This window comes from Conger conger, chromosome 3 (genome assembly GCF_963514075.1).
Source record: "Conger conger chromosome 3, fConCon1.1, whole genome shotgun sequence".
NCBI lineage: Eukaryota > Metazoa > Chordata > Actinopteri > Anguilliformes > Congridae > Conger > Conger conger.
In genome coordinates this window covers 67,993,282-68,014,252 of record NC_083762.1, presented here as the reverse complement: position 1 = coordinate 68,014,252, position 20,971 = coordinate 67,993,282, and the positions used below count along the sequence as shown (strand labels likewise).

The following is a 20,971-nucleotide window of genomic DNA, read 5'->3' as shown; positions in this document are numbered from 1 at the left end:
TAAAAATAAGTGTGCATCTCTACAGACAGAATAACATGAAGTTTACACTATGATTGAACTGGCTGTTGAGACTATAGTAGTACTAGTATTAAACCAGTGAGGTACACAGTTTGTGTATCTTACCAGACAGCGGGTAAGACTATCATTTTGTAGGAAATAAACCTTTCATAACATAAACTCTTTGAGCCAAATGCCTCTAGTGAGAGCTGTCTTGGTTAATTGGGATTAGATTCCTTATTTACTGAGAAAACAAACCTCAGTTCAATTAAGTTCACCATTCACAACGATGATATCCAAAACTCAACAGCATGAAATGAAACCCAAGTCCAGTCATACCAGACTGCCAAAATTAAAGTCTCATCTCATGGTCCTGTGACTTCTGTCCACCTTTGTGCCATGGGCCATGGGAACCCTGTCCCTGCCTGAAAGAGGTGAACGACCCCAATTCCCCACCTTACCCCCCAGGGTGCCTGGTCAGGGTGCAGCTGACCCAGTGAGTATTTTGGGTGGAAAGAGGTCGAAGGGTCTGATTGACAGCTCATATCCCGCTGATAACCTGGCTGTCTGATGCAGGGCAGTGTGAAGGGGGATAGGTAGCACTGTTTGACACCTGTGGTCACTGATGACAACACTGCACAGATGTCCTGGCAACATTTTGGAGCTGGAACAACCAGTCATACATATACACTCAATGCACATTTTATTAGGTAGACCTGTACACCAGCTTGCTAAAGCAAATATTCAATCAGCCAATCATGTGGCAGCAACTAAATGCATAAAAGCATGCAGACATGGTCAAGGGGTTCAGGAATTCTTCAGACCAAATGTCAGAATGCGGAGGAAATGTGATCTAAATGACTTTGACTGTGGAATGAATGTTGGTGACAGAAAGGGTGGTTTGAATATCTCAGAAACTTCTGATCTCCTGGGATTTTCACGCTAGAGTTTGCAAAGAATGGTGCGAAAAACCACAAAACGTTACTGAGAGAGGTCAGTAGAGAAGGGCCAGACTGGTCAAAGCTGACAGGATGGCAACAGTAATGCAAATAACCACACATTACAACAGTGGTATAGAGAAAAGCATCTCAGAACACACAATGCATCAAACCTCTTAAGTGGATCGGCTACAGCAGCAATAAGTCTAATAAATACCTAATAAAGTGCTCACTGAGTGTTGTCCAGTTCAAACCAGCTGCCAGCTCAAGCTATGTTTTGAAACAGCTGCTAGCTGGTTGACCAGCTATCAGCTCAGACAAGCTACCAGCACTAGCTGGTTGACCAGCTCATACCCAGCTACACCAGCTTATGACCAGCTCATGACCAGCTCAGTTTTCAAGCTGGTCAAGCTGGCCTATACTCCAGGGTATAGCAAACCATCATCATTTGAACACTGACTGGCCGACAATACCACTGACACAACCCACCCTCACATATCCTGATAAAACATTGACTAGGTACCTGCTGCGAGATATACAGTGTAATAACATACTATCCCACAATCAGCTGGAGGCAGAGACATACAGTTAAAATACAATGAAGTCTCCCATTAAGCTCATGTGATCACTTCCTAAAGATGAGCCTAAACAAATAATGGTGGACTGCTGGCCCATGAAGGCTTACGGTAGCACTGTAACTGTTCCACCCAACAGCCCCTGCAATTCATCTCTGTCGAGAGATGCAGAGACAGTAAGCAGCTACAGTTTGAAGCATTTATGGTCGGACCCGGCCGGACTTTGACCCCATGACCCCGTGGGGTCAGGGCCGGAAATTGTGACTGCCAGGCTGTTGTGCCCGCGCGCGGCGGTCGCCAAGCAACATGACATTCTTCCACACGACTCTACAACAGGGCGGCCCGGACTCCTTTGGGCCTGAGAATCCACTGCAGAGGTGGGCAAACACAGCCTTATCTGTTACTGCATTTCATTCATCATTCAGTTAGCCCAGTCGCTTACGTGCTGACATTTCATCAAAATGTCTCGACAAGCTCGGAAATGTCAGACTGTTTTGTGTCCACGTGTGAAACGTTTCACTGTGGTCTTATCGACGACTGAACCTTCACTGGTCTATAGTGACGAGCATAGTCCTGCAAACATATCTCTAAAAGCTGAGGGACACATCAACTGCATGAGCTGTTTTATTCTCCCAGCCAATTTCTCTACAGCTGATTATGGCTGTAATTTAAAACAACCTTTTGTATATTTCCAAAATTGTGTGAATATTCCAAAAGATTTTCATTGTCAAATCCCAATTATATATCAGCAGATTCAGCATTCATTATTACTGATACTGCTTTTGACTGGGAAAGATGGGAGGTTCAGTAGGGTTTGTATACAATTGGCATTTAGGACCAGAGTGTGATTGTAAATGCCAGATACATTTCAGAGATAATATTTTAAATGCTATACTTGAGAACTACTTTTTGGACAGAAAATCTACAACACATTCAACAACAACATACGCCAAATCCACTGGGTCTGGACTGTGCTGGCCTAGAATGAACACACCATTTTTTCAATCTGAAAAAAATCACTTAGGCTGGGTATTTGTCACAGAAAAGAAGTCATGGAGCAGTGATGCAAAAGTTGTTGACATACTGAAAAAGAAATCAGTTAAAACCTTTTATTTATTTTTAATAATGTGCAGCAGTAGGAAATAATTAACATGCATAATAATTGTTGACAGGGGTCCTCAAACATCTGATTGCAACTGACAGGAATCTTGATCCCAGCACATTCTAGAATCAGTATATATTGTCACACTTTGTTTCTCCCAGCATTTGGCAATATTGTAAACATGTATAGGCTTACACAAATAACACTATGTTACAGGCTACCTTAAAGTAGAGTTATCATCCAAAACTGCTGAAAAATCACAGAAAGCACAAAATACTGCGGAAGTCGTGGAAATGACAAAAAAGCAGGAAAAGAGACACAGAACTGCCAGAAAATGGCTAAAAACCATGACGGCCGAGACTTCCGTGACAAACACCCAGCCGTAACAATCACAAACCATTGTGTGCACAACAGCCCAGTGTAATCTATCCACCCAGCACGTCTCATTAAAAACTCCCCATGTAAAACCAGACTGCAGATACATTTATAGTCTGCTAAATTGCTTCCTAGCACTCTTCCTTTGGTTTAAGTGACAGACTCAAAATATAATCTTATTTCTAATTCAGAATTTTTGGGCTTCAAATATCAGAAGGAATGTTCTCTTCGTATCTGACACCAATCCATGTGAATTTCAATTGCATTTTAATTGTTAATAACAAACAATAAAGTCATCACAGGTTGTACCCTGTAAAGGTACGGACACCAGGACAAATTGCTTATATTGATTTTTAAAATGAAATGACTCAGCAGGTTGTTAGTGTTGTACAGCAAATAATTTTTTTAACAAAGTATTTTGAAAGTTTACATTCTAAGTTCCAAAGAGTCAAAACCTCTATGATTCTGAAATACAGTCTGTGATAAATATGTAACATGGTTTTTAAATAGTACACATTATTTCTGTTCAAGTACTCCTTCAATAGTTTATTCAAGTGAGTTGAGCAAGCTCTCCTAAACTATTCTAAGTCTATTCAAAGGTTACCACATATTCCAGTTCATTACAGCCTATTTACAGCATAATATGCTGACAGAACACGGCTATATTCTTTGTTGTTAAAGCACTGTGCAGTTAAACTGTCAAACACAGGTTAGCAAATAAGAGTTCAGAAGACACTCAAAAAATACATTTTGAAAGACATCAAAGTTCTACAGCACAGGTATGAGAGTCCAGTCCTGGAGGGGTGCAGTGTCTGCTGGTTTGTATGTCAGCACCAGTAATTCATTGAATTTGTTGATTGGCTAAAGAATCCACACATGTTCTCACGGCCCAAATTGGCAGCAGATTGAAAGGAAACCCCAAACCCCTGCAGACACACTTGGCCCTCAAGGACTCAACCCCTGGTTTTATTATTTTTTTAATTTTATTAATTTGGTGTCAAACATGGGGCTGTGTACATATATCCATATATCCACTTGATACCCCTGGTGCATTATTTACAGTTTACTGACACTTTTATCCAAAACAACTTACAGTTGATTAGACCAAGCAGGAGACGATCCCCCCTGGTGCAATGTGGGGATAAGGGCCTTGCTTAAGAGCACAACAGCTGCACTGATCTTATTGTGGCGACAACAGGGCGGGCTTGAACCACAAACCTTCCGGGTCCCAGTCATACACCACTAGGGTACAGGCTGCCCACGCCTACAACAATGTGAGAAAAGGAATGACAAATGTCTTATTTTGTGCTTTGAAAATTATCCTTTGTGACAATAACCCAGTAACAAACACAATAATTCATACATGTGTTTTAACTGCAGTACCGCAAAGCCTCAGAGATATTATTCTGACATCACTTTGGAAGAAGAGCAAGCATTCAAAAATTGCACAAACAATGAACAATGAACATAGAGTCTCTTGGCTCTGACATAATCTGTTAAGAGTAATTTTAGAAAGAATAAAAAAAGTAATTAATGCCCCAATTAAACAACAAACTACTGGAACACCTTGGATAGTTTACCAAAATGGTCTTGAGAAGCAGCTTTGAATTCACAGCCAGGTTTTCTTACATGTAACATCAATGTAGCGGGAATGTGGGTATGCTCAATGAACAATACGCCTATTTTCTTCTTTACTTTATAGCAGTTGATTCTTGTTTTATTTTATGTTTTTGTAGCACTTGTTTGATTCTTTAGGTTTGTATTTCCTCTACAGGAAATATACTGTACAAGTGTAGTTTCTGTGAAGTATTTCCTGCAAATAATTTCATCTTTGAAGATTTTATTCTCATCTTTAAAGGTACAGTAGGTAATTTTGGACTTCAAACCCTCAGGAGAGGAATTTCAGCAACACACACGCTCAGACCACAACACTGTTTATCCCTCCCCTTCTCTGTGAATCTGCTGATGTTGAAACACCATTGGTTGTGGCAATTAGAACCAATGAGCTTGAATTATTGTACAGCTATACAATGTTTTGTACAGAGTGCTGACCCGTCAACTGCATATTTTGAAAGACAAATTTAAGGACACAGGGAGAGGGTAAGTCAACATGTCAGGGAGCCTTTTTCAATGATAGGAAGGGATTTACAATGGTTTTGTAACAATGTTTTAACACAAAAACCTTACCTATTGTACCTTTAAGTTAAGTTTACAACCAAATATGGGGCTGTGCATATTTCAACCTAATGTGAAATGTCCAACATTCGCAACCGGAGCCACATTGATGTGCAAATCCCACTGCTGATTTTAGAGAGTGCAGTCCAAAACATGTGGTGTGACCGGCTGCTTATTTTCACACCAAATACTGAAATCAAGCTTGCATACAGTGGAGTTGGAGGAAAACTTGTCTTGTTTATTTATGACTTGCTCACTAGAAAAAAAGAACTCTGTTTTCCTGCTAATATTGAGATAAACCACTGAAGAAATTTAGTTAATCATGGAATATGTGTTTCAGTTGGTGGACTAGGTGTAAAGCATGCCCATATATAATGCTGGAGTCATTTTGTAGAAGAGTGATTCCCAGTGCTGTTCATATTTTTTGTGCCACTGTATTGCGCATTTACGAATATCCTCTTTAAAAGGTTATTTGAGTTTCTGTGCTTTGTGAGTCATGAATCATTATTCAATAAATATTTCACATATGTCCATGGATTACTGTAAGCCTCCTTGCACTTGACTTTCTCCCAAAATTTCAAACAGATATTCCAGTTACAAGGAACAAGGTCTTTTTTTCTACCATGTCAGTAAAAATGGCCGTTATTGCTGTGTTGTGCCGGATGTGTCCCATGAGAGATGGTTCAATGCCCGGGTTCAGTCTCGCCAGCCCAGAACAGGCGGCTCTGTCCACAGGGTCTAACTCGCCGCGCACTTCTCCTCCTTGTCCACAGGGTTCCGGCTCCTTCCGCTGAGCTTGGCCCTCAGGGAGTGCTCGGCGATCAGCTGGTTTATCTCGTTCTGCTTGTAGGAGGAGAGCTTTTGGGACAGCCACACGCCCTTCGGAGGGGCTTCTGTGCGGCGCAGGTTTCGGGCGCAGGCCCGTCCCACCAGGTAGGCCAGCTCGGCCACGTTCAGGAGGACGCACACTGCAGACGCGGCCAGCATGAAGACCGTGAAGATGGTCTTCTCCGTGGGTCGCGACACGAAGCAGTCCACCGTGTTCGGGCAGGGGTACGAGTCGCACTTGACCAGCCGCAGCATCTTGTAGCCAGGGTAGATGGCGTAGAAGAGGTACATGAACCCAGCCTCGAAGGCGATGCGGAATATGATGCTGACCGTGTACGTCCACCAGAGGGCGCCGACGATCTTGAACTTCTGGTTCTTGATCTCTTCCACATCCTTGGGGCTGGTGCCGCGGCCCGACAGCTTGAGGAGCTTCTTGTCGATGTGGCGGCGATGCGCCACGTGCATGGCCACCAGCAGAGCCGGGGTGGAGACCAGGATGAGCTGCAGGGCCCACAGGCGGATGTGCGAGATGGGGAAGAACTGGTCGTAGCAGACGCTGTTGCAGCCCGGCTGCTGGGTGTTGCAGGTGAAGCCTGTCTTCTCGTCGCCCCAGACACTCTCGGCCGCCACCACCAGCACCAGGATGCGGAAGATGAAGAGGACGGAGAGCCAAATGCGGCCGATGCCCGTGGAATGCCTGTTTACGCCGCTTATCACGGCATAAAAGGACGCCCAGTTCATTTTCGCTTCCAGGTCTGAAACACAGGAACAGAAAAATGTACTTGTGCGTACGTAACAATTCCCCGCATGTTTCAGTTCTCATTTTTACGGGCACAGTTACTGCTGAGACCACAGGAGACCATTAGGGGTGTAACCATACAACTAGAAGATGATGCGATACAATTAATCTAAATTTATATATATAATTAATAATGATTAATCATGATACAATACAATTAGATGTGATGTGAATGTGACCATTAGATTTGAAAGATTCCCCCACCCAACCAAAACGACACTCAAGATAATTTAAATAACAAATAGTATAACTTTCAAAGTGTGTGTTTATTAACTTTAGTGCCTGAATAGAATTTGTTAGAATAAATAAATACAATTTCTACAGTGCAATAATGATTAATCGCAATGTCTATGTTGTGATGTATTGTTGATATTCATTACACCCCTAATTATACTGTGGATGGAGGCCTCAGTGTTAAAGTAATGTACATTTTGCATTATCTGATATGGCAAATACTATAGGGGTGACAAGAATGAATATTCAAATTATTGACGGTAGGTTTCCTTTATGCAATGAAAATATCTGTTCTTATTGGCAGCAATATTCAGATAGACAGTGAGTGTTTGTTTCTTTCCCAGTAACACAATCAAACCACATTAGAATTACTGGTAATATGATACAGCCAGTTAGTCATATGCAGTAAATTGCACAGCACTGACTAACTGACTTCCAACTGCGGTTTTGTCACATCTAAAATGAAGACTATTTAGCATCCAGTAAAATATACTGTTGTGAAAAACATGCCAACAGTAAGTACTTTCATAAATTAGGCTATATTAATTATTGTTTAAAACAACAACAAAAAAGGACAGCTAATACACAAGACAACAATTTGAGCTGTATGATTAATATGCAGCATGTTAAATTTCAAGTCTTTTTCATAACGCTATGCGCTATATTTAAAACGCCCTGCTGGTGCTTGTTTGTAGAGGCTCCATTGCAACACCTGTTGAAATATAATAAATATTCTGCTAATGTGAATCTAGAACAGACTGTAGCTGATTGCTTTCTCAAATAACTCTTGCCAATGTTCAGCAAAATTTCATTCATCAAAGTATGATAAAAAAATGTCTGTGATTTTAAAACTCATCCCGGATCCTGAATGCACTGACTGTGATAAAGGTAAGGGTTTAAACTCCACATACAAGTTCAAAGGTCACTCCCACTTTTCGCATCAAGAGTGGATTTCTTTTTCTTCTCTGTCCAGTTCAGTTAATTTGAAGAACCATTTTCTCTTCAGTCTCTGATGATGAGTCAGCAAATATTTGCAAAGTCATCTCTGTCAAACATAGGATGCAACAGGCTTCCAAAGGAAAGATATTAAAATCCCATAATCTCCCAGAAATTGTGCCATGCAGGTAGATCATGCTCCATGAGAAGATTCCAGAATAAATTCCGTTTACTTCCACAGCAGGTTGCTAGGAACATTGTGCAATGCAAGAGAAGATTTGTGGGCTCCTTGGGTCCGCACAGCCTGGACGTCTACAGTAGCAAAGAGAATGATCCAAAATGAGAGAACGAGGCAACAAGAGCGACAGAATCGTCTCGATGCCCTGGGGACTGCTTAAAAGTTAGGGGCGAGGCCATGTACCATGCGGAAGGTCACCTGACTACCTGAACTGAAGCCAATCGCAGGGGTGAATCTGAGTCACATGACCATAGACCCCGCCCGAATCACCCTGGCACTGACTGGCGCCAGAGACCTGGGGCAGACCGTGTTGTCTGGGCACAGTCCAAAAAAGTTGGGCCTAGCTTTCCGAATCCCAGCAGCCTTGACTGCAAACGCCCTGCTTAAGAGTGAACATCTACCTCGTGATATTTGACCAGGTCAAAACAAGTCCCTATTATTCAGTTTGGGAGGACCGAACTTCAACCTTGCACACTCTGAAACCATTTTCAACTCCATCACAGGCATATGTGTACCTCTTCATGTGGCTCATGAGGTTTTGGTAAAGGTGTAAGATGAAAGCAAAGGCAGTCTGTAGAACAATTGGAGAACTACACCTCCTTCAGGCTTTTTTTGGAGTGGTGGGCAAAGGAGGGGATGAGCACCACCCTGTCCAGGAGCAGAAGCAGATTATTGGGCAGTACGTGTGAGTGTCAGTGTGCAGACCTCAATAAGCACCATGAATCTGGACCTTTTCAAATCTCCTGATGGTTCCTTCTAATCTGTTTTAATCTGACTAAAAGAAGCATCAGTAGAAGAATCGCAAAGAAATCCCAAAATAATTTATAAAAAGATCACTTTGTATTTCCAGCAAAATGCTTGAATCAGAAAACAACAGTGAAAAAGACACTGCATGCAAAGATAGAAATGTGCTTTTCAAAGAGGTCTGTTTTTTGTAAAAACTGATTTCTTGAATTCTCTATCCTCACATAAAATCCCATAATCACACTAGCATCCCTGGAACCTTTCTTTACAATTATATTAGATGGGTCTCTACCACAGAATCCTTTCAACTGCTGATACCCCTCCACTACTCTATTTAAGAACATGTTTGATGATGAGAACAGGCCATTCAGCCAATCTGTACTCATTATTCTGCCTACAGTCTAGAGTGCTTCCTGCAGGTCACCAAGACTGATATTGAACACCCAAGGGTCTAAAGCTTAACTTAAAGTTCAAAGTCTAAGATTTCTGTTCATAATCCACTATTTAGTTTTGTTTATTTTTTTAAAAGAAAAAACTTTTTACCTTCAGGTGAGGTGGTTCTGAATTACATCCAAAAATGGGTGGATAAACATCCGAAAAGTGGGCCTATTTTTAGTGAAAGGCTCAGTTGAGGAGAACACCATGCCTTTGAAAACTGCAAATGAAATTCCCTGACACTAGCCACTGCCCTGCTCTGCAGAAGTCATATGCTCTTATATAAACTATTTACATACAATGGTGCCCTTTCTCCAGGCAAACAAGCCTCTTTAGAATTCAGATCAAACGCCTCGATTTCCGCCTACCCTCGGCTGAAGAAAGAATCTGTGTGGACACACACACAAAAAAAATGGCCTTTCCCGCATTATTTATTGTGCTGGGGAAGACAAGGGACGCGAAGGGTGTTTTTGGAATGAGTCCAAAACAAGTTCCAAAAAAAAGGTATTGTACTTTGGCCTTTTGCTCATCGTACAGGAAAAACTAAAAGACTATTAATTTATTCAGGCATGGATAATTGCAGCAAAATCCATTTTGAAAAGCGGTATTTATATGATATAAACCTTGTAAATGTATGTAGGACAGGGTTTTGTCTGCAGTCTGACTGTAAATGTAAAAACATTCATTTTAAAGTATGCTACTGCCAATGCATGAATTGTACAGTAGGTTTGTTGAGGGACATTCTCAGACATCTTTGAGTGGAGAATTGTCATATTCTTACCATAAATTTCTCTTACTTTTTTCATACGATGGGCTCAGAGAAGTGTGCCACGTTGGATTCAACAAATTCTTCAAGACAATTGTCCAAAATGAATATAAAAATCTTTCATTTTGCACGATTCCTGAGAAAATCACAGTAGTCATAGTCAAAGTCTTTTGAAGAACATGGTAAAAAGCTAAGCTCATCTATATTTAATAACAATTTTGTTCTATTGTATACCTTTTTCATGTCAGACAGAGCTTGCCAAGTTCAATCATTCAACTCTTACAGGTAACAAATAACTAAATATTTGTATACAAAAAAAAAATTATATATATATATATATATATATATATATATATATATATATATATATATATATATTAGGAAAGTAGGGAGCTACAGCTATTATTTGGCATTTTCTTCAATCCTGTAACATTCAACCCTGTCACACTTTTTACCATAAAAGGGCATAACGCTTGTTACGGGGTTGAACATATTCTCCACCGTACAGATATAATCCCAAAGATTTTCATATAAATTAATTTCATTTTTGCAACTACAAATCACCACTAGAGGTATCACAATGGGTATTGTATTTTCACTCAATTAGTTATGAAATAAAAGTTGAGGACATGATTTTCAACCATGATTTTATTTTGGTTTTAGTGCAAGAAGAAATTAGACTGAATTTCACTTTGAATTGTTCACTGCCCCTTGAACCATGTTACTGGGTTGTCTGGGCATAATCTGTTACATGATTATTACATTAACGATATAGAGTTAACAATGGGTGGGGAGGATGTATTAGTGTAAGATTAATCAGTTGAATATAACATTTTCACATTAAAAAAATGATAATCCAAATCATTGTCAATTGTATCAGCAATAGTCAGCAATTCTAATGACATTCATATGTATCCTATCATGGTAATTCTTAAACAAGTGACATAGAAATGTAGATTTCTGGAAATATAATATTTCAGAACTTATCTAGTTGTACCCAATGTTGTCAAGAACTCAAATAGCTGTTGTATAATAGAAGTATGTCAACTTCTTTTTTTTAAGGACTTGAATGCGACCCATATGAAATGATAGACTTTGGTACAAAAAGAAAGTCCCTTGATATCTTAAGATAACCCACATGCTGGTTCTGACACAACTTGTGGCCGGGGGGCGGGTGTAAAATGTCAATGTAGCCTACAGCAGTATCTGTTGAGATTTCCAGTTGTGGGATGCTGCTGTCGTAGAAACGCGACGAGGGCGACCGGGTGACTGTGGCTCGTACGTCACACATAGCGGACCGACAGCGTCCTGAAAGAATATGCCCACTTTGCCGAGCAGTGTGACGCGCGTCACTACTAAATCATGAGTGCTGAAAATTGTGCACATTGCAATCTCTCTCTCCCTCACACACATACAGAGATTTCTAGCATAGCCACGTTTGCGGTCACAGCTGCCGAGTTTGTTCAAGCGGCCTATACGGTCACCCCCATTTTGTAAAGATGAATACAAAGATTTGTCCAGTTTGTGTACAATGTCAATGAGGCGGCAGAGACGCGGTGCAACAAGGCTCCTTCTGTTACCCACGGTTCCTGGTGACCTGGAGCACAATCTGCAGCCCGCAATTCGAGACTTTTCTGAAGCACTTAGTGGAACAAATTTGGGCTTATCACTGTTCAAATACGCCTTTAACATTCAACGTGCCTTGGTTACGATATACCAGGGATACTTAGCCTATTGTTGAACACATTAGCCGATATGTTCTCGCAGCTAAACGACAACCAAATAATGAATAATGGAATTAAATCAATGTCCATTGCTTAACCATATCTACAATAGTTTAGCAATGAAAAGAAACGAGCATTATTCAAGTACAAAGAAATGTTGCTGATGATAGACTGGACATGCTCACGAACGAATTTAAGCATAATTAGTAGCCCAATGCTCAAATTGATAACATGAGGCAGGACCACTGCTCAGATTTCGCAATTGCAGTTTTATTGTTCATGTAGGGTAGTTCTCCTAAATACACTGGCCTTGTCGACATAGCCCACCTCATAAAACCTCAAGTTAAATACATTCGTTATATCTATCAAACGTACCCTGATAATTATTTACTTTAAATAAATTCTTGTAGAACTCAAAAGCTTTTTGTCTTTAAACTGTACCAGGAGGAAACGTGTTGCTCCCACACAGGCGCCAACTTAACAATTCCGTATAAATACAAGAAAAGCGTAGTGTTGTACTCACTGTAAAAGAAGAAAGACAGGATTCTTTCCTTCGGGGTTGGCAAATAAACTGTTCCTCCAGTAGCTGATATTTTATCAGTTTCTTTTTCATATTGCATAACTACTTCAGCACCTAGAGCCAATGACTTTCCTTCAATGTTCGCGGCTTCTTAGCCTCAGATAAACATAAAAAAACAACAATATTATATTTTCGAATAAACAATTAAGGAATTGAATCTGAGCCAAGAAAATATTTAACTCCCATGTTGCAGCCTTATGCTAAAATAGTTTCAATTATCCCCCCACAATCAACACTATCCCGCAATTTTAAAAAAATGAAATATTACACTGACACAAATATTCAGAGCCCTTACTCATTACTTAGTTGAAACACCTTTGCCAGAGGATACAGACTTGAGTCTTCTTGGGTGACATGGCAAGCGTTGCATACCTGGATTCGGGGATTTCCTGCCATTCTTCTCTGCAGATCCTCACAAGCTCTGTCAGTTTGGATGGGGAGGTGGACAGCCATTTTCAGGTGTCTCCCGAGATGTTGAATTGGGTTGAAGTCTGGGTTGAGTCATCAAGCCACTCCTGCATAGTCTTGGTCCTGTTGGAAAGTTAACCTTCGGCCCAGTCGGAGGTCCTGAGCACTCTGGAGCAGGTTTTTATTAAGGAGATCGCTGTATTCATTTTTTTGAATTATCTCAAAGATGATCAATAGTAAAAGGATGCACCTGAGCTAAATTTCATAGTCATAGCAAAGGGTCTGAATATTTATGTCAATGTGGCAAAATGTTCTAAAATTCTGTTTTCACTGTCATTATAGGGCATTGACTGTAGAGTGATGAGGGAAAAAAAATATTCAAACGATTTTGTCATGAGGCTGCAACATAAAATATGAAGGGGTCAGAAGACTTTGCACTGTACCACAAGTCCTTTTTCTCCAGCAAAGGTGTGGTGAACGGTACCCATCCTGTGACTACTGATGAACATAACTGTGCAATCAAATTAAAACAGAAAACAACAAAATCCCCCAGGTTGTCAGGCTACACAGTAGGATGGGTTGGCATGAGGAGAATCAGCAGCTAGTCATTAATGCTACCCTTCATCAGCAGCTAGTCATTAATGCTACCCTTCTAAGACACCACTTGTGAGACACAAGGATAAACTGCTTCATCCACCTTTGGTGAAACAATGCCCTTGTTAACCGTGTACAAAAAAATACAGAGCAGACCCAGAACAGGAAAACAGGAAGAAAAAACCCCCCACAAAAACAGTGAATCTTTATTAACATTCAGATCTACACAAAAACAGAAGCTTCTCAACATAGAAAAATGGTTGTACAATAGAAAGTGAGCCACACTGGGCCCCATGTATAGTACAAATCTCAGCTTCCAGAACATCTCCCTCTCAATGGGCACCAGTGCCTCCCTCTGGTCAAATGGGTGCCCACAGTCTGCCTGCAGAAGCCAGACATCTATGTTGTCCTTCAGCTCAATGTCTGTGCAAGCTTAGCTGGTGAACAGGAGCAATGGCTGACAACGGCTCAATTTCAGAGAAGGAATTTTTTCGGCACTGTCAAATTGACAGAGGTCACAGCAATAAACACAAACACAACCGGGCATTCCACGCTTGGAAAAAACAGAAAAGGTAGGTCGTAAAATAAAAATAAACTTGCCACCTCATTTTACATGCATTTAGTGATACAGAATGCAATAAGCAAGAAATGTAATGTTAAATGTTAAAGAATTCTGAATTTAAGCAGTCACATATCCTCTGATTCTTATGAAAGATTTTTCTTCCATCCCTTTCAATAAAAAATGTAATTGTTCCACATGCATCATTGCTTGTTAGGGAAGTCAGTTGCATCGAATCATTCAAAACTGTTCCTTTCCAGTGTCAAACATTTGCAAACCGATCAAAGATGCATTACTACCGCTTACTGCACACGAGAGTGGAGATCTTCACACCGTACTCTTAAAAGTGACACACATACTATCAGTGTGGTATAGTTTATGAAGGCATGCCATCATATGAAAGTATAACAGAAAAACTTTAGTTAGACTAGTCACAATTGACAGATTTAAGGACAAAAGATAACATGCACTTAAACTGAACTGGTCTCAATGTTTGCCCATTAGCTGAGACAGGCAAGGGATTACCATTGTGACACGGCTAACAAAAAAAACTAACTGAACATGGACACCCTCCACAAGTGCTTAACCACACAGGACGTCTTCAGCACGTCTCCAAGGTCAGCCTCATTTTCTGTTTTGAGAATAACAAGAAATGAGATGTCTCTCCCACTGCGACACCTTCCCCCTTGTCCTGTCCAGAAGACTGCCTGCACAGCAAATGGATGGCACAGCAGTTAGAAACATGGACTGTTAACAAGAGGTCGCAGGTTCTGGTCCTGAATACAGCACTGCTGTTGCACCTTGATAAAGGCACTGTTCCCAATATGCTTCAGAAAATATTGAGCTAAATGAATACAAGCTATGAAAGTCACTCTGGATGAGAGTCTATACTGAGCAAATAAAAACAGTCTTTACAAATGTATTTTTGTTTATATAAATAAATAAATAAATCCAGGTCAAAAACCCGACTTGAGATTTGAATCCGGTTTTCAAATCGGGAACCTGGACTCAAGACAACGCTGACCTCTAGTGGTCGCTTCCTGATGACACACAGACTTACCTTTCATGCGTTTCAGGTTGGCGTGGTGGGCGTGGCCATTTTGGGCCAGTCGCAAAGAGAGAGAGGAGCCCCTCCTGAATCAATGTTAAACAACGCCTTCATCAGGCAACCACAGTACAGCAACACCATATCAAGCATGTATTTGCAACGTATTGCCACAAGTCTATCCTATTCTTTTCCATTAAAGGCAAAATTCATGTAACAAAGACATATACCTGGTTTATTCATTATAATACTGGGAAACAATGCACATTCAAGACATGATTTGCACTTTTATTTTTTATCCAAGTATCACTGATTTTAGCATTGGAATGAAGAAAATCTGAATGCCTGATCCCAATCCTCCATTTCAGAGCTGCGCTGCCAAGCAGAGAGAAATGTGTGAAGGACTCAAACCTCATCGCTCCAATCTTTCCCTTCTCCATGAAGAGCTCTATCCTGAAGTCTTTTCCCTGGGAGTACAGACGGGCGTACAGGGTCCTCCCGTTCACTTTATCCTTAAACCAGCTCACTGCATCCGGGGTCCAGTCCTGCCCATTCACTGGAGATACCTGCAGCCAGAACAGGCAAGTGAAAGCAACGCGAATGGCTAACTCCACGTTTCACTGTAACTTGCCTGGTGCCTGCGGTCACTGCTCCAGGAATAACTACTAATTCCATCATTCATGTGTTTTCACCTGCAAGATCTGAACCACAGGTGAAACGCTCATAGCATTTAGAAAAACTGAAATACAGTGAATACTATGTTTAAAAAGCATAGCAGATCTATCAGAAAGAAAATGCTGCCTTTTAAAATGGTGTGGTTCTGGAAATAGTTTGTCATTAATGATGAGAGAGGGAGGCTTCAGGAACCCAGTAATAACAGGAGCTGACACTGATTTTCATGTACCAATTATGCACTTTGCTTCCACAGTAAAATATTGGTTTAAACCAGCAGGTCACTGATAATTAGGGCCTACAGAAATGGCCCACTTCTTCTGCAGCCTGTAGTTCCCTCCTAACAGCACGCTGAGGACCCTTATTCATTTCTCAGTGCTCTTGATGAAAAGCGCCACGTTGAAGAACATTAATCATCCAAATTAATCCTCTGAGTGAAGCTTCTGGGCGTGCGGACAGAAGCCGGAGTGAACTTGGCCGCTCACGTTCGCCAGCGCCACCTGCAGGGCCTGCCGGGGCACCGCGGCCGACAGCGCGTCCAGCTCTCTGAGGTGGTACAGCGGGACGCGGGCCGTGTCCCCGAAATCCATCCTCCGGACCTCCAGTTCAATGTGCCTGCTGTCTCCCCCAGTCCCCTCCCCTTCGCCCACAGTCTGGCTGGCCTCTGAAACAGGCACAGGGGCCAAAGCATGGTTAATCCTCTTTAATAATACTATTTTTTTTTAAAGATAGCATTTGAGTTAATTACTTTAATATCATATTTTATTTGACGCACATATTCATTGTCATTCATTTCCTGGAGATTCTATGCCTCATTATAATTACATTAATTTCACAAATGGTGTGTAATTTGCTTTTTTTAATCTTCCTTTTTGCTATTTTAGAAAGCCCTTTTGGTTACATTAATGTATGAAGGGTGCTACTTTAACTGAGGCACTATTATTCTCATAGAAAGATATTTACTCATAAGTGTAAGTGGCAGAATCGGGCCCCACCTGCTTGCATGCCGCAGATTCGGAGCACCTGAGCGCGGCACCAGAGCTGATGTTCGGGGAACCAGCCGGCCACACAGGTGCCCATGTCTGGAACGCAGTTCAACTGCGCGAGAGAGCTGTGGGATTTAAGACCACTATGGGAGCAGACACAGCCATGGTTAGGCTCCACGGCACACAGGCGCTCCCGTTTTACCACGGCACTTTCCCTGGATCCAAACAATGCTGCCGAATGGCCAAAAAGCTACACTGTTATTCAGTTATTCAGAAAAGGGCAAGCCCCACTATCGTATCCACTTTAATCGCAATCAATTCCGTCAAAACCATAAAGCAATCTTATGGTAAATGTCAAGACTACTTTCCATTAAAATAACTGGGAGTCAGTTTCACAGACACAGAGTATCTTAGTCCTGGACTACATTTAATTTTGTATGTAGAATCTCCATTAATCAGTGTCTGCTAAACTGGCTCTATATGCTGGAAATTTCCTTTGGCAAGAAGCACATGCACCGTACACTAGACAGTGCATTTGGAATTGTTTTCTGTGCTCATACCTGTGCTCATTCCTTACAAACAAACATAATACAGGGAGTTACTCACATATTAAGTAATTTCCAAGAAAAAGTCAAAAACATTAAAAACAAACAACTTACTCCATCATCCGAGACAGCTGCTGCAGCTCTGAGCTCACGTGCTGGACGTAGAACTCGCCGGGGCTGATCAGGTGGGAGACCGTCACCTCCATCTCTTCAAACTTGCGGATTTTAAACTCGGGGATTCTGGCAGCGGGGTCGACTCTGCTCGCGGGAGCTGGTGTCACGCTGATGACATCATGCGTGGCGGAGGAGGCTCCCTGCCGCGACAGCCCCAGGACTTCGAAGTACGAGTCGCCGCTGCAGTCGACGGGCGACTCCCTGTCCTGTCCCAGAGGACGTTCAGAGACACAGCAGGCTTCCTCAGTGAAGATATCAGCAACATCCCACAGCTCACACTTAGTGGCCACCACGCAGCTGTAGATTAGACTGCCAGCACTGCTGTTCCGCTTCAGTTTGAACACGGGGACCAGACTGGAAAACTGTTGTTTCTCTAAACTAACTGTGACTTTGCTCTCCTTGTCTGCTGCTTGTTCATTTGTGACCGGCCGAGACTTTGCTGATGGTTTCCCTTTGAAGAACGCGACCTGCACCAGACAGTCCGTGTCCCTACTCCTCCTTATGAAGTGTATCAGTTGAGAGGAGGTTTGCTTCTGATGCTGAACCCTGAGACAATTTCCCTGTCCCCAATCTGGGAATTGTGGAGATATGTGCTGAACCACGGTCTTTACCTTCTCTGCAAGGGCTGCACGTGCATCCTCGAAGCCTTTCTTCAGACCAGGGTGGCGTCTTGGTGCCTCAAGGGGATACACTCTCTCGCAATCGATCGCCACTGGCACGCTTTCCCTCTCATCTCCTGACAGTGAATCGCACACCTGAATGTTAACCTCACAGCTGGAGGAAGTAGAGCATAGGACCACCTCTGGCTGAGAGCCCAGGGCCAGCTGTATATGGCGGAGCGATAGCATGGCTCCAAATGTCTGCACTGCATTCGTTATAGAGGTCGCCATTAGAGCGTTCTGCAACATGGGTCCAAAGTGAAGCATGTCAGAGACCCGAATCTCTCGGCTCCCAGACGTGCAATGCGACACAGGAGTACTCGGAACGCACGGAAAGAGCGTTCCTGTGACTGCCGTTATTTTTAAACCACATGGAGGCTCTATACCTAGAAAGAGAAATGCACATTTGCACAATTTCAACAAACTGGAAAAATAGACCAAGATATCACAAATCATTATCTGTCACAGGGGCCTCCAAAGCCTATGTTTAAAAACATAACATAACATAGCAGCATAACAGCATTTCCCAATGAAGCTGCTGTTGCTCTCTACAAAGCCTCCGATTGAAGGGTGTTATCCAGGGGTATGGGAATGGCTTTCATAGTTAAAATTAAAAACAAACCCCAGGATATAGAGTCAACTTCCCCTCAAAAAGGGAGACTGGCAAACCCATGATGCACTGCTCCCAGAGATTATAAATGAACGCTTCAGCGTATTCACACGCATATAAAGAGTAAGCAATATTGAAAGAGAACCTAAATAAGGAATATCCTTAATTTCCTCCTGTCTTACAATTCATTTTTTAATACTGAACGGTCCACTTAAATGTGCAAAAAATATATTTAATTGTGATGGGACTTACCCGCTTTGAGCTCCTGGAAAAATGTTGCAAGCTGATTCATTATGTTGCACTTAAAATTTAAATTCGTTATAAGTTCGGTGCAGTCCCGCGTAGCTTTTGCATCAGTCATGTTCAGAAAGTCTTGTACCGCCTCGTTTGCCTATAAGAAATAACCAAGTAATGCTTCTGACATCAATGAAATGGTTATGCAAAAGAGTTTAGCATTCCTTGCAAATGTAAGATAAGAACATTCTTAGATCAAATTTAAATACCACGACAGAGCTACCTGCTAAAACAATACAGTTCGCGATTCGAACAGGAACGACCTTGTGAATAACTACCTTTCCAGTAAAAGTTCGAAGTTCTTTTTCCAGTGTGTTTCTGATTTGCTCCAAGATTAAGAGTTTGTAAATAATAACTCTTTTGGTGACGCTGAAGCTACTTTGAAATTGGCGCTCTACAACCATTTTTACACCGGGAGATCAATAATTCCAAGTCCAATTTTAGCAACGCGAGCGGTGGAGGTACCTTATATTATTCTTAGCTAACGTTAGCTAAAGTTCTTAAATTTACCACATTAACAGGCTAGTGACTAAAAAAAGAGCTATCTGTTTTTTTTTTTTTAAAGCAAAGTAATAACAATGATTTTAGCTAATCCATCTAAAATTTCCTGGCATTTCCCCCGAACAACGTCTTCTCGATCTTCGCAACTGTCTTCAGTTACGGTTAATCAGAACACGTGACGTGCTGTCATCCTCATCTTGAAGCAAAGTTGTTGTTGTTTTTTTTTTTTTATTGGGCGCGAACAGTGATTTGTTACCATTTAAAATTGTACGCTAAATTTTTTAGTCAAAAATAGGCTAGTGTAAAACAGCCTCAACAGTGTTCGTCATACAAGTATATATTTAATGTAAAACAATGTCAGTTTCCTCATTTCTTAATTTAATTTTCGTTTTCACGGCTTCCTGTTGTGAAAATTAATAACTCGAATATTAGATAAAAAATATTCCGACTGACAGCTGACATGGGACATTTATGATAATAACTGGTAAAGTTGATACAACAGGCATGTAATGAACCCTTCAAACACTTCAAGAATTTTCCCACTAGGTGGTGGTAACAGACCAAGCTCAAGTATAACGCCACTGCAACGTCGTCAGGCACGCTGAAGACAGCACTGGGTGACACTGTCTACATATTTCACCTTTAGAATAGAAATGTATATTCTGAAGTACACAATGATACTTTTTAGTTATCGTGGACAATCATGGAAAAAAGAAGAATAGAATATCCTGTTAAAAGTTTGAAGTTAAAGCTTGTGTGGAGCTTATTTTAAGAAAGAGAGTTTAGGTACATGTATTAGGGTAAAAAAGGTTACTGCCATGTAATGCTCTGGCTGAAGATACATATGAAAGTCCCCTTTTACCCTTATCTGAGTTATTATGGCTGAATAATCTTGAATTCATTCACATTTCTGCAAGATTTCCATCAGGTGGTCACATTGTTTTTCAATGAAGAAAATGGGTATTATATGTTTTTTACAATGAAATATGTAGAGATTTAAAAGCAATAATATTGCTTGAAGCAATAATTGCGATCTCTAGCATTTGTTTGTCCTCATACACAAGGGACATGTAACCACACATTACAACAATTTGATTGTCCTCATACACAAGGGAAACTTAACTTGTAGAAGAACCTATGCACTTGTAAGTCGCTTTGGATTAAAAGCGTCTGCCAAAAAACTAAAATGTAAATGTAAATAACAGGCTAATCCAGAACCCTTTCCAAAGTATATATGCTGTAAGTAATTTAAATATATCATTGTATAGGCACTATAATCGGCATGATGAGTGTCTATTTTATATACAGTATGTGGATTATAATGTCTATTATTGTGATAAATGAAGGAGATTCATAGGAAAGTTGGCAATTTGCATGTCATAGATGCATACCTGAAACACCATTCTCAAAATGGAAAGTTCAGAGATTTGACTAATATACTGTATGTCATTTCCCAGCTGAAAATGTACCAAAAAATT

General features: G+C 41.2%; 1 protein-coding gene across 1 annotated transcript; it reads right to left on the bottom strand.

The window, feature by feature from the left end:
• Positions 1-3,237: 3,237 nt before the first annotated feature.
• LOC133123522 (uncharacterized) lies at positions 3,238-19,641 on the bottom strand. The gene is made up of 9 exons (XM_061233993.1): positions 19,271-19,641; positions 18,951-19,089; positions 17,370-18,474; positions 16,720-16,853; positions 16,210-16,388; positions 15,464-15,618; positions 15,068-15,141; positions 14,643-14,714; positions 3,238-6,745 (listed from the first exon to the last, which is right to left on the bottom strand). Exons 1-9 carry the CDS (start codon positions 19,394-19,396, stop codon positions 5,901-5,903), a joined length of 2,829 nt encoding a protein of 942 aa, XP_061089977.1. The 5' UTR covers positions 19,397-19,641; the 3' UTR covers positions 3,238-5,900.
• Between the last annotated feature and the right edge of the window lie 1,330 nt (positions 19,642-20,971).

What these genes read in the sequence shown, in the direction of transcription:
- LOC133123522 (XM_061233993.1), bottom strand. Translation starts at nt 19,396, where the DNA reads ATGGTTGTAGAGCGCCAATTTCAAAGTAGCTTCAGCGTCACCAAAAGA. An exon ending in AATCTGCGGCATGCAAGCAG is followed by an intron (nt 16,389 to 16,719) that starts GTGGGGCCCGAT and finishes TGCCTGTTTCAG; the next exon opens with AGGCCAGCCAGACTGTGGGC. An exon ending in GGAAAGATTGGAGCGATGAG is followed by an intron (nt 15,142 to 15,463) that starts GTTTGAGTCCTT and finishes ACATTGATTCAG; the next exon opens with GAGGGGCTCCTCTCTCTCTT.